The sequence below is a fragment of the Macadamia integrifolia genome, chromosome 1, assembly GCF_013358625.1.
Source record: "Macadamia integrifolia cultivar HAES 741 chromosome 1, SCU_Mint_v3, whole genome shotgun sequence".
Lineage (NCBI taxonomy): Eukaryota > Viridiplantae > Streptophyta > Magnoliopsida > Proteales > Proteaceae > Macadamia > Macadamia integrifolia.
The window spans coordinates 30,482,090-30,496,719 of NC_056557.1; the positions used below are offsets into that span (position 1 = coordinate 30,482,090).

Here is a 14,630-nt window from a genome sequence, read left to right on the forward strand (position 1 = left end):
GATTCTGTGCCTGCTGGTGTGTAAGAAAAGAACGATGTATTGTATATCTCTCACCTCTTATGCGTACTGTAACCGTATCAAGGATTAAAGTATCGGTATCGGTCGCTGCATCGGTCGGCCAAAATTAAGATACATATCGGACAGTATCGTATCGTATCGGAGATACACTAAGATACGCTAAAGATACACACATAAATGGATAGGAAACATTTTTTTTTAAACACTTTTGCATAAAGAATTTGTTAAAAAAAGCTATTGATAACATGTATTATGCATAAACACTAAATTGAGGGTATCGTACTAAGAATTCAAGGTTTGTAGTTGTCCCATAAATATAAAATCTTTATTCCCAATCTTGATTTCCACTTTAGTTGGAGAGAAATATGGCTGACAGCAACTTTGGAACAAAAACCCTTCAAAAAATCGTGTTTTTCTGAAAAGTTACCCATCTTGGCCATTATATGACCATAGCACACTGTATCGGTACATACCGATACTCACCGATACGTATCGATACTCACCGATACGTACCGATATATATCGATACTCACCGATACGTGCCAATATATATCGATACGTACCGGTCGATACATACCGATATTCATTGATACGTACCAATACATATCGAAACGTATATTTTACCTCAATTTTATAATTTTCATAGTCGTATCGAGGCATATTGTATCGTATCGATGTGTATTGGTGGTATATTAATGCATATCGGTATGTATTGTAAGATATATATCGCTACCAAAGGATTTTAAAAATTTCATGTATCGTATCGATGTGTATCGTATCGGTCGGCTAAATTTAAGATACGTATCGGAGGGTATCGTATCAGTATCGGAGATACTTAAAACCATGAACCGTATACTGTGTACCATCGCAAAACATGTTTGGATGCTACTGAGAGATGTATGCCATGCCTCAATTTCCTCAAGTAACCATTTGTGATTCGTTGGACTATGTTAGAAAATCCTAATCTTACAGCAACCAAAATGAGGGTTCTTCTTTGTAGTCTGTACTATAAGGTTAGCTTTTCTTAATGACAACTATGGATATGGAACTAAGCCACTTTCAGCCGAGGTTGCATCGACTCGACATTATTGTTTGGAAGGCTTCCAACAAATAAGAGCTACTGTTGGGAGTGGGGAAATGGAAACAAAGGCTGCTAGAAGTGTAATTCTCTATCACTTTCCTCTTTCAAAGTGTGCTCCTTCATGTCGTAGAGGGGAATGTAATGTTAGGCATTCTTCTCTAGCTGATTTACTGATCATCTGGCCTGCTACAGTACACAGTGTAGGTCCATTCTATTAGCAGCAGGGTTGCAAGCGGCTCTATTTCTGTTGGCACGAAATTCTCCCCTGGTATATTACGGTCAACTGATCGTGCTGGTGAGTGTTGGGCATGCAAGAATCCTTCCTAACCGGATTCACTAGTAAATCTGACCTCAATCAATCGATTTGAGCTCTCCTCTTGCCCCAATTGCCCCAGAGACTTTGACAAGACAAACCACCAATGGATCAAAGGAATAAAACAAATGGTATATTTCTTAAGGGAAATTTCGAATGCAAGGTACTAGGGTCCAATAAATGGACATTATGAAGGGAAACTTAAAGTAAAACAATGAATTCTAAGCTATATTTAACTCTAGGGAATGAAAATAAAACGGATAAGAGATTTGCATTGCTGATAGCTTTCATATGATTTGTTGATTCCTCTTTTCTGGCCTACTTCTTTTGCCTTAAATAGCTTGTGGATTCAATTGTCTCTCCACGTATGCCATTAGTTCACTACCCCCAACTAAACTGGTCTCCTAATGTGGTTGTGACACCTGTCCCCCCATGACCATAGTTCCTTCATGCACACGTTCTCAACTGCCTCCACGTGCGAATATCATGCCTCTGTGGGTAGCGCTCTCCTTAAACCTTTCGGCCAGTCCACGTTCCTCTCTCACGCATGGATTGCCACGTCGGTATGCGTTTTTAAATTTTGGTACCAACAATTTCCTACATTACATATTACATCATTTAGTATGGTGTTCCAAAGCTCTAAATGCATAGGTGCGCATTAAGATAGTTGCTTGAGAAGACATCCAATTTACATGACAAAGAAGGAAATATTCCTATATTTAGTTTAGATCTCCAAAAAAATTGTTAAAGAGTGCGACGGCCAATGGCTGTTGGTCAGGTAGGGAATAAGTTAAGTAGCTCCTCTGTTATAAACCATACTTCAATGATATTCCAACTTGAACTAGAGGCTGAATTTAGCCCATTGAGAATACTAGTAGCTTCAGTCCACACCATTTGTTTGCCTGGAATAGTTCAGGTGCTGATATCAAAAAAAAATTCCATGGGTCCAACCCGAATATGCTGACAAGTAGTTAGTAACACTGGCACAGACCAAGATAGGGTTAAGAGCACAAACAAAAATAGGGTTAAGTTAAAAAAAAAAAAAAAAAAAAAGCTTTAGAGATCTTCAAAAAGAGATGCTTTCAATAACCAAATCTGGATAAATCGCATATCAGAAATCCAATGATTCACATTTCTAATCACAAGCATAGCATCAAAAGTCTTTCCATTCATCAAAACTCGATTTGTACTAAGGCACCAATTTGCTTCTACTTTGTTTGCAATAAGGGATCGAAATAGATAATTAACCACCTCGATAAAAGAAGAACTTGGAATGCGGTGAAGTTGCAGTACAGTGGGTCCCACAAAACAAGTTCGATTCACCGTGTCACAGGAAATAGACAAATGATGCATAGATTCGGGAAATCGACCATACAAAACACAAGATTTGTCACTAATTTGAAATCATTCTATACTCGGTCAAATGTAAAATAAATATTACATGTAAAATATATCATTACTAAATATGGTAAAAAATTAAGTAGTTTATACTAGGGGTGTCAATCGGTCACGCAGGGATGGTCTCGATCGGGCATAATCGGGCTTGACCACTTGGAAGCCTTGCATCATGAACGCCCGTTTAAGTAAACGGGCCTAGTTTTGGGGGCCATGGTATGATTTATAATCGGGCTGGTCAATGTTGGGTTTTAATCAGACTTCCTTAACACAAGTCTTAAAGGGGTTATAGACCATGTAAGTCTAGACGGGCTTTAAACGTGCCTATTCTAAAATTCTTTTCTTAAGTTGGTTGAATGTCCAGAAATATATGAGGCAAATCTTTAATAAAAAAGAGAAATGATATGAGATTATGGTTGTTCTTACAAAGAAAAAGAAGAGATTATGACATTTATAACTTATAAAATAAAGCATAATTAAATCAAATCCTATTACAAAGCAAAGGGTAAGAAAGCTTAATTTGTTTCTTACTAGTAGTGGCAAAAAATAAATTTTTTATAGTATTAAAGGGGGTTGATTGGATCGGGCTACAACCAGTCGGTTCAAGTCGGCCATATAAATGTGTCGGTTCAGTCGGGGCACCCAATGGGCTAGTAACTTGCAACTTGATCGTCCGTTTAATAAAGCCCGACACATTCATTAAATGGGACGGTCCAGGTTAGGCCGTAAATGTGTTGGACTCGATCGAGCCTACCGTTGCTGGCTCAGAATTGGCACCCTTAGTTTATACAACCAACAAACCACATAGGATAATGATTACAAAAGTTACTTTTTTAGTTTGAAAATTTACTTCCTTTCCCTTTAAATTTTCCTTGCAAGTTGTAACCAAACATAACATCCATTCCCATATTCTACAATTTCCTGTAGTCCCTATTCCCCCTACTATCTCTTCTTCCTTTCTATACAGGATTCACGGATTATGTGAGTCGAAGGGATTTTTCATGTTTCTAAAAAATAAAATTGTATTTACATATTTGGCCTTCTCAATAATCTTAGTCTTATACTTCTAAAGGTATAAAGATATTTTTTCGAGTGAGGAGGATTTTTTTCCAATGAAAGATTTGCCATGAATTAGGACTACACTTAGTTGTATAATGGTATAATTTATAATTATGGGCAAGATTTTTTACCGGGAGCACGCCCTTGCACCTAGACATAGGGGGTGGCAAAATGACACCACGCTCCCTGGTCTATGCCCACCCGTGCGTTCTCATTGTTAGTAGTGTTGGCATAGGGGGCCACATTCCCACTTGGAAATTTTTCTCCTTTAATTATATAGGGCAAAGGAACCTTGAGCATTTGGGTGGCTCCTATGCTGACATGCAAGCCAATGGGAGCACACAGGAGCATCAACAGTGCACACAATGGGACATCTTGGTCTTTTCACACTTATACCAGTCTAGGCATTTCCTACACTAGATTGGCAGGGTTCTTTTTGCGCCCACACCATCTGTGTGGCTCTTGTGCCACACAAGCCAATGGGAGGACACACAAAAGCATCATTAGTGCACACAAGGGGGCATCTTGGTCTTTTGCGTTTCCTACACCAAATTGGTAGAGTTCTTTTTCCCATATATATATATAAAAGGAACTCTTTCCGTCTAGCATTCCCCATGCCCACACATAGGCCCCGTTTTAAGAGGGTAGAGGCATCTTTTTACAGCCCCCTGAAAACAAAGGCTATGTGTGGGCGTGGGAACGCAAGATGGACAAAGTTCTTCTCCCTATATAGGATTCCTTAAAAGCAGTGTGGCCCATGCACTAATGCAAAGCCCAATGGGAATACACATAGAAGCATCAGCTGGGGTAAGAATTCCGTTTTTCATAGGGGGAGGGTATTGTTTTTCCCCTCCCAGTGTGTGGCGTGTAGAGGCCACGCTGCCTTCTAACCCGGCATCTGAAAGCCTGGTAACACAGCCGGTTGGGAACGGTGCAACATCTTAAACGCCGTTGCCCGATTGAGACTGACCGAAAACGGCTGAGACCGATCGGTTGATACCCCTTGCCTGAGAGGTGTACGACATGGAGGACTCGGTGACGGCGGTCTCCGATGGAGAAGAAGTTGAGACTCTGGTCACTATAGGTTCTTATGGGGAGCCGGTTCGACTCGTTCGGGATTCGTCCGAGGAGATCTTGCTGTTGTGGGCGATTCAACAACCAACTCTATCCAAGCAAAACGCCTTTGTCTTCCAATCTTCTCTGAAGCTCGAATTGGAGGCTTGTGGTCACCGTCTCATCATCTCTCAGTCACCTTCATCCATGGTATACTTTAAATTCCAACGCTTTATTTCCCCTTTTCCACTGCTTTTACTCCTTTGGCTCTAGTTCTTTCCTGTGCTGTATTCCTGAGAACTTTTTGAGTTTTTGAATCAGAGGATGATTACTATTTAAGAATTTAATAAACCCATGAACTATAGCAAATACCCAATACCCGGATGGATTCAAGTGGCCAAATCCAGATGATTAGCTCAACGCTTGGATGAAGATGATAAGGTTTTTAATGGGTAGTTGTTTTCTGCTGCCATTGGATTTTTTTTTTAATTCAATTTGGTTGATGTGATAATTCTTAATAAAATCTATTGAGAAATTTTAACAATTCTTAATTTTCTCACTTTTTTCCTTTTTAATTTTTTTGGCTATGAAATTTTAGAGCACACCAGGAGTAACTGGGGCAGTGATGTGGGACAGTGGGATTATTTTAGGGAAGTTCTTGGAGCATGCGGTGGACTCAGGGGGGCTTCTTCTTCGAGGCAAGAAGGTTGTTGAATTGGGAGCTGGCTGTGGACTAGTAGGGTATTACAATCTCATTTTGTCAACTTTTAAATCATATCTAGTGGGCAATGTGTATCAAATTGTTCATCTGTTCAAGATGAAAATTACTTTCCTAATTTATCTCATTATATTTGTATTGAACTTAACCAAACTTTTCTTTTCTAATATTAATGGTTATTTGATTCTACTCTGTTTGCAGCTGTGTTGCTGCTCTTCTGGGTGCTGTGATTGTTCTTACCGATCTTCCGGATCGACTGAGATTGCTAAAGAAGAACATTGAAAATAATGTGACAGAAAATGATGTGCTGGGTTCTGCAACTGTGAGGGAGCTCATATGGGGAGATGATCTAGACTCAGAGTTAACTGATCCTCTTCCTGATTATGGTAATTGTCTCTCCTTCCTCTACACCTTGCAAGTTATATAGATTGAATTATTTTATTTATTTTGATGGTTAAGCCTGGTGTTGGTCTTTGCCAACTGAGCAACCCTCTTGGGGTTTACATATTGTGGTCAAGCTATTGATTTTGATATCAAATGTTGGATGCTACAATGATATATTTTGTTTCCTCTTGTTGGATTGCAGTAGGATTGAGATATCATATAGTGTTGTTTGTATTAAATTTTGTTTAAAACCGTATAAATGTTAGAAAGGTTAAGTTAAATTCTAATTCATAAGATTTTGTGATATGATATTTTAAAACTCTAATAGGGAAAACAGAAAACTTTGAAGATCAAGTCTTGTAGGTTATTCTGTTTTCTGATAATTTCATTTTAATTCCAAAGTATTAAGAACATCATCCTTGATTATCAAAAAAAAAAAAAAAAAAAAAATCATTATCTTTTTATCCACAAGTTTTAATTTTGTGGTCGCAATTCTACAAATATTTAAAGCATGAAACAGGAATACTCAAAGCAAGATGAGTGAATTGGAATAAGGTAGGCTCTCATTATAGGAACCCACGAATTGGGATCCTACTTTGAAGTTCTGCACCCATGCATGTCATTTCTTTATCTTTTTTAACCTGGGGGGAGAGGGAGGGGGTTGGGGGTTTGTGAGGATTCAAGTCATACATATTTGATTCAATTGACCTTTAAAATCTACTTTACGGTTCATGACTGCATTGCAATGCCTTTTCTGCTAATTGAAAAGAATCTGATAAACTGCACAAGACTTCCAATCAGGTTAACTCCTGGATTGGGTGATCTCCTTGCTAGACCAAGAAAGAAGAAAGAGAAGAAGAAGAGGGGGGGGGGGTAATTGATCCACTTCAAAACCAGTGATGATTAAACTTGACTCTGCATTGGAAAGAGGAACTTCGTAAAGTCTTCAATTTTAATTAACCGTTACCATCCACTGTACACTTCACGACTGCAGTGCAATGTCTTTTCTTCTAATTGAAAAGAATGTGATAAACTGCATGAAGCTTCCAATCAGTTTAACTTCTGGGTTGGGTGATCTCCGTGGTGGACCAAGAAAGGATGGAGGCAGGGGGGGGGGGGTGGGGGCTAGTCTTGCCACTACAACATTTGTTGCATTGAGAAGATGGTGAACCTATCTTCATTATTGGTCAATTTGAAAACCAGCGACGATTGTTAAACTTGACTCTGCCATTGGGACGAGGTGTTTCACAGAGTTTATGAAATTTGACTTGGAAGTACAAAATTTCTTTCTTTCTGGTTTAGGTTTAAAGTGAACATGATAATTTGTGAAGTCTAATCTTATTAGCATTATTATTCTATGTTTCAGTACTTGGGTCAGATGTCATCTACAGTGAAGGTGCAGTAACAGATCTGCTGGCAACACTAAAGAAACTATGTGGAATTCAGACAACAATTATATTGACTGGAGAACTACGAAATGGTTTGTGAATTAGAATCTTTCCTCTTTTTGTTTTTGAGGTCCTGAGACCATCTTTATTCTTTTTCTCTTGCATATATATTTTTTTTAAAATGAAATTTCTCTTGTAGATGTTGTTCTTGAATATTTTTTGGATGCTGCATTGAAGGACTTCATTGTTGGGCGCGTGGATCAGAGACAGTGGCATCCGGATTATCACAGTAGTAGAGTTGTGATGCTTGTCTTGGAGCGGAAAAAAATAAAGGAGGGTTTGGAATTAGATCCTCCCTGAGTTCCATTTTGTCTGGATGGCTCTCTTCATGGAGTAAGATGATAAGGAACCAACTCCTCTTCTTCTCTTCCACATTAAGAGAGACTGGCATTCAACTGATGTGCCCTACAAGGGAGATTTTGGCAAGCACCGCAGTTACCAGTAGAGAGGCCTGAGTTACTTAACAGTGACATTATTTATTTCTATGTTCTCTAATATTTTCTGGGTATAAAATAGTAGATTTTCTTAGAGCCCGACAATTGTTATTTGATGTTTGTGTACAGAAATTAGGGGATGAGTGTTCATGGTTCTGTTACTCCCATGGTTTATAGAGAGGTGTAATGACTTGGCCTTAAGCCCTAAAATCACCCAATGCTCAGAAGAGAGAATCTTTCTTTCTTATTTGTAAATTAGACTAACAAGACTTGATAGAAGTGGATGAACAATGTTATATACTAGTTTCTTCTCTCTTTTAAACAACATTGTAGCTTTTCTAATGTCATGCTCTTCAATTTTCTTTCATTCTGATAGAGGAAATAATATTAATTCCTTAAGACTCTACTATGATCTTAGTAGCGTTTCAAGTGGAAGGATCCATTAATCAAATTTTTGGAATATAAATCGATATAGTTTTGACTTATTCTGCAGATCAAGAATCAACCTAAAAGCTATAAGACTTGTACGAGGATCTTTCTTCTTTCTTCTTTTTTTGTGGGTGGGGAGGGGAGTAAATTAAGTATATTCTACATACATATAGAAATTGGGGTTTGATAGAAATCGCTATCTTCTATTAATCTTGCATGTTTTCCTATGCTTTATCTCTCACTCTATTAATAAAGTTTTCCTATTCTACCAAAAAAAAGTGTATTTTCCTATTCTCTCTAAATCAGTAGCACACTACTTGAATGTCTCTTAAAATTCTGTTGATAATGTAAGTAGCATTCTTCTTTTTCTCTTCTTTTCTATTATTTTTTTTTTAAATAAGATAAAAATTACGATTAAAGTAAAAGAGGGAGAACAGTGTTTTCAGGATTACAAACAGACATAGACAATTTGTTTATCAGAGTTTGGTAGGCAAATTTGGCCAAAAGGACAACTACCTCATTTGTAGGCCTGAGACAAAATGATAAGTTTTGTAAAATATTATAGACATCCAAAAATAAAGGTGCTACACTCAAAAGCCATGAGGTAGTTGTTAGGTTAAAAAGTAAGTGTTGTAAATTTTCTGAGTTGCTCCAGACTTCCTTAACGTTCCATCCCTTCAACAGAACTTGTTGCACCCCAAGTAGGAGATCTCGTGTGCCTGTTTCAACAGAATTTTCTATCATCAAGTAATCGGTCATGAGTGACAGATATTTTCCTTTAAATAAGAAACAATTAGCCCAACTATTCAGATTAAGAAAAGGATTTGAAACAATGGCACAAACATAATGATGGAGTTTGAGTTCGGAATGTATTTGGGTTTTGTGTTTTGAAGATTATGTTATTTCTATGAGACCATAGAAAAAAGTAGCATTCTGTTGATTTGGGGAGAATGTGACTTGTGTCTCTAACTTGGCACAAGCATCTCTATTTATAACGAAATAAAACCCTAAAAGGGACATAAGGAAAACCCATTATTCCAACACTCCCCCCCAAGTTGGTGCATGGATATCACACATGCTCAACTTCCACAAAATAAAATGAAAAACTTTAATATTAAGTCTTTTTGTAAGAATATCTGCTAACTGATCTTCGCTTCTCATTAAAGGAATGCATATGAGGCCATGCTCTAATTTCTCCTTGATAAAATGTTTGTCAATATCAACATATTTGGCGCATCATGTTGGACTGAATTATGTGCAATGCTGATTGCTAACTTATTGTCACAATATAACAGCATAAAAAACTATCAAAAACTGAATAGACATACATAGGTCTTGAAGAAGACCTCAAATCCAAAGAAACTCACAAATACCTGCACAATGCCCCGAACTCAGCTTCTGTACTAGATCTTGCCACCACTGACTACTTCTTAGTACATTATGTAACTAGGTTGCTACCAACAAATGTACAGTAGCCAGTGGTGGAACAACGATTGCCTGGAAGACCTGCTCAATCAGTATTAGTATATGCCTCGACCCTCAAATGATCAGAAGGGGAGAATAAAATACCATTCTATGGAGCCATCTTCAAGTAGCGAAGAATATATAACACAACTTCCATATGATAGTAAGGATTATGAGTATACCAACTTACAAGGCTAACTACAAAAGCTATGTCTAGTCAAGTGCGAGATAAAAAGATGAGTCTTCCAACCAACCTCTGATATTGACCTTTATTAACTGGTTCACTTTCCTTGCTTTTGAGATGGGAGTTTGCCTCAATAGGTGTATCTGAAGCTTTACACCCTAGCATGCCAGTCAGAGAGAAGGTCCAAGGTATATTTTCACTGAGAAAGAACAATACCCTTAGTAGATCATGCCACCTCAATCCCAAGAAAGTACTTTAGCATCTCAAGGTCTTTAACTCAAACTCCTTTCCAAGATAAGCCTTGAGCTTAAAGATCTCAACTGTATCATTACCAATAACAACAATGTCGTCCACATAAACGATCAGGATAATAACCTTGTCACCCACCCATTTAATAGGGTTTTATCAGCATTACTCTAAGAGAAGCAACTGCCATCATAGCCTTGTGAAACCAACCAAACCATGCCTTGGGAGATTGCTGCAATCCATACAAACCTCTTTTCAGTGTGCACACCTTGCCCTGGGTTTCTTGACTGGAGTATCCTGGTGGAACATCTATATACAGTTCCTCTGCCAATTCACCATGAAGAAAGACATTCTATAAATTTGAGTGAAACCCTTGGCAACGAGCCAAGTTTCACTATACAAGAGATAATAACTCTGATTGTGTTCATCTTAGCAATAGAGGTAAAATCTTCTGGTAGTCAATCTTATATGTTTGAGTGAAACCCTTGTCAACGAGTCTTGTTTTGTACGTTCTACAGTTCCATCAATATTTTGTTACCACAAACAGTCATTTGTAGTCAATTGGTCGCTTTTGTAGTGGGAGAGTAACTAAGTCCCATGTGCCATTTTTATGAAGGGCCCTCATCTCCTCATTCATTGCATCCTTCCATCTAGGCTTTGCAATTGTCTCCTATCAGGTTTGAGGAATGGAAACAAAAAACAATGAAGATACAAAAGCATGACAGAAGGGAGATAGAGCGTCATAGGAAACAACATTTGAAATAGGTGCTAAGTGTAGATCCTACTATATTTTTTTATAGGCAATAGGAATATTAAGAGATTGATTAAAAGTAAAAGGAAATGAATACCATGGAGAATAGTATTAGGATCAAAGGGCAGCTGTGAAAGATATAGAACAGGTATCCTAGCGGGAGCTGGGTGTGACGCCAATCCCCACATTTTGCATATTTTACATATTTGTATGTTATCACATGTGCACTAGGGTATTTTCATCCTATGCACCTAACTTTGAATACTTTACTTTCATTTTCTCATATGCAATATCTTTGTATATTATATTTAACCATCATCTTGTGTCTTTATGATTCCAATCTCCATGTCTACATGTCTTCAATGCTTCTCTATGCTCATATATCATGCTGTTGCATATTCACTGGCAATTATGTAATTCTTGGCATGTTTACATCATTTTTCCATAATTATTTATGATGCTATGTCTTCCTATGTCATAATCATATTTTCAATACATATACATTTTAGTTTCCATATTTTGATGTCTAGGATACTTAGATCTCATGATATGATGCATGCATGCCATGAATCCAGTATTGTAGTTTTCCACCATGCACATATAGTAGATTAGGGTTTCATCGTAATATTTTATATAATACTAGCATGCCTGCTTTACATTCTGGATGCTAACCCTATAGAGCAACTAGACAGAGGTATGTCGATTTCACCCCTCTTCTTTCTATTTTTTCTTGCATACCATTTCCAACATGTTGAATGTTAGACTCTAGGGTTTAATCATGCATATTCTATTTTATAACAGTATGTTTGCTTTACCTTCAGTATACTAACTATGCAGAATAGCTGGATACGGGTATGTGGATTTTTTCCTATTTCTTTACATTTTGGTCGTACTTTCTTTTTCATGCTTGTCTGATATTGATGCTTTTGTGTAAAAACCTAGACGATCCATTCAATAATTATGTGTGCTTACCTAAGGTTGAAGTTCGATTTTTATTAGGTGGACCGAGGTATCTAATCCCTTTTTTGGACCGCAACTTGACATGAACCTTAACCCGTGGTTAGACAATTGTTATGGAGATTTCAATTTCAATTTCACTTAGTGATGAGTCATAGACCCTAATCTAGGTTGCAACTCCCAATTGATAGAGACTATCAAACCTACATCGCTCTTCTCACAATGACAGGTCCACGAAACCCCGCCAATCCTCACACCAACCTTTGGGCAGACCAAATTCTTGCATTGGAGATATTTTTCTTCCTTGAAAGAGAGATTAGACACTTGTCCAGGTGGCAACTCCTAAAATATTCTTTACCTCTAATGAAGAAGAAAACCACATTAGTATTTATACTACAGTTAGATTTTCATAAAAATCAATAATTTTGATACATAGTACTCATCATCCCTGACAACACCTAATCAGAATTCATTATGAGTAACTCTTGTCAATCAAGACAATTAGTTGCCCCCTTGTGAATCGAGGCTCCAATCGAGAACTTTCCTTTTGCTTACGAGCAAATCTCTAGTGATTTCCAAGAACTTATACTATGTAAAAGCAAAAGAGAAAGAGAAAGTGTGGGGGGGGGGTAGGATATGGTTGGGTGTTGGTTGCATGGGGTACAGTGGCACTTGTGGGTAGTGCTTTGGTTACGCTTACCTGTGTCGCCCTATGGTGGAATTCATAGGTGTTGCCTCATGGTGACACCTACATGAGTCTCCCCATGGTGATATTTATGGATGTTGCCTTGTGGTGGTGCTTGTAGGTGATTTCATAGTTAAGGATGTGCACACAGACATAGCTAGTAGCCTAGCTTATGGTAGTTCATGTGGGTGTGGCTCCTAACCTGGTGGTTTCCTGCCTGTGACTCACAAGCAAAAAAAAAAAAAAAAAAAAAAAAAAAATTCCATTTTCATAATATGCACCAAGTTTACTTACAAACCCTCAGCCTATTGCTAACTTTGCAAAACCTGTTGGACCTTTTGGTCAGTGGCCGATAAAAAACCTTTTTTTTTTTCTCATAAACTTAAATGTTTGCATAAAAATCCATCAAAGAAAGTCATCAAAATTGAAAACCTAATGCTCATGAGGGTGGGCCTGATACCACTTGTTAGTGGTGAAAAATCCCAAATCAGAATTTCTACTATGTGTTGTTCCTCGTAGCCATTAAGGTATTATAATAAAAACAAAGCTAGAGTTTAGGGTTACCACTTTGTAGTGCATTCAAAGGAATATAACACTTGAATAGATGTCCATTTTTAAATGAGTGGGTTCTTACATTCAAGGATTGACGGAGAACTTGAGCAACGGATCGATCCTCACATAATAGGGTTCATAAACCTAGTCTCACAAAGAAGACAAAATTTAGAGAGAGAGAGAGAGAGAGAGAGAGAGAGAGAGAGAGAGAGAGAGAGGCACTACTAGTAGTTGGGGTGTCAATAATTCAGTTGGTCTTGTTTTCGGTCAGGCTGAACCAATTTCACTTTGGTATTATGGTAAATCAAAACCAAATCGTTAAGAGAAAGTTCAATTTTTCTTTTGTGTCTAATTTGGTTTGATTATTTACTTAGTTAACTTAGCAAACTCTTATCATTCCATTATTGAGTTGTTGTTGGTTCCATTTCTATTTTTTCATTATATATATATATATATATACTAGGACGGATCGACATCAATTTGTAAATCATTAGTAAAAATACATATGCAAATGCACGTGTGTTGTTATACCCAGCTTTTTAAGCCTACCTAACAGAAATATATGGCAAATAAGAAATGCATTAGTTTTACTGATCAATTGATGCATTCCAAAGGTGTATAGTATAAATCATATGAAAATTAATTGCTTAAAACAGTAAAAAAGCTTTAGTGGAGAGAATGAATTCAAAATTGCAACTTGGACCCAAGAAACAGTAATCAGCATTATGTAAACTTAAAAGCCTATATGTTGGTTTCTGTTCTTTTTATTTCAAGTGTCATGGCAACAAGCACCTCCTAATTCTTCTCCCCTTTTATGTCACGCCCTGCACCAATTACTGTTACAAATGTCAGACCTTGGTACACCTAGCTCCCCCCACCAACCTATATTACAAGAAAGAAGAAAGGGTAAAAAAAAAAGACAGTGAGAAGATGCATATGGCACTAACATCTGCTGCTAGGAATGGAGAACGAGGTTACAATTTCATGAAACTGACCTTACCATTGTTATACCAATGACACCAATTGATGATGGCTGGTAGGTTGAGAGCACCAATTAAATATTGAGTTGTAGTAACATGCACCACACAATAAATGTCTCCACTGCACAAAGCATTCAATCGTTGGCCATAATCAGATAAGGAAGCATAAATAATATAACATGGATTGGTTGGTGACATGTCTTTATATATTAGCAACAATATAACATAATAAGCACTATCTAACAAATTCGAAGGAGCCAGAGGGGAGAGGAGGAATTTATCGCTATTGTAGTTGCTCTTTTGTCTTTTCTCTGGTATATATATAGGCAAGGGCTCATATGTGAATGAATCCCTTGCAAGGAAGGGAGATAAACGTTTGGCTTTAACACTGTGCACATCGTTCAACTTCTGTCCTTTTGTTTTTGAATTTTTTTCCACAAATAGGGAGAGAAATGTTTGGTTTTACACCGTGCATAAGA

General features: G+C 37.5%; 1 protein-coding gene across 2 annotated transcripts; it reads left to right on the forward strand.

Annotated features, from left to right (window-relative positions):
- Window positions 1-4,789: 4,789 nt before the first annotated feature.
- On the forward strand, window positions 4,790-8,228 carry LOC122076162 (protein N-lysine methyltransferase METTL21A-like). Of its 2 annotated transcripts, none has more exons than XM_042641482.1 (5): window positions 4,790-5,129; window positions 5,518-5,660; window positions 5,839-6,023; window positions 7,388-7,501; window positions 7,647-8,228. In XM_042641482.1, exons 1-5 carry the CDS (start codon window positions 4,890-4,892, stop codon window positions 7,700-7,702), a joined length of 738 nt encoding a protein of 245 aa, XP_042497416.1. In that variant the 5' UTR covers window positions 4,790-4,889; the 3' UTR covers window positions 7,703-8,228. The 2 variants fall into 2 exon arrangements, with proteins under 2 accessions (XP_042497416.1, XP_042497408.1); XM_042641474.1 differs by having other exon boundaries at window positions 4,793-5,129; window positions 7,609-8,228.
- The last annotated feature ends 6,402 nt before the right edge of the window (window positions 8,229-14,630 follow it).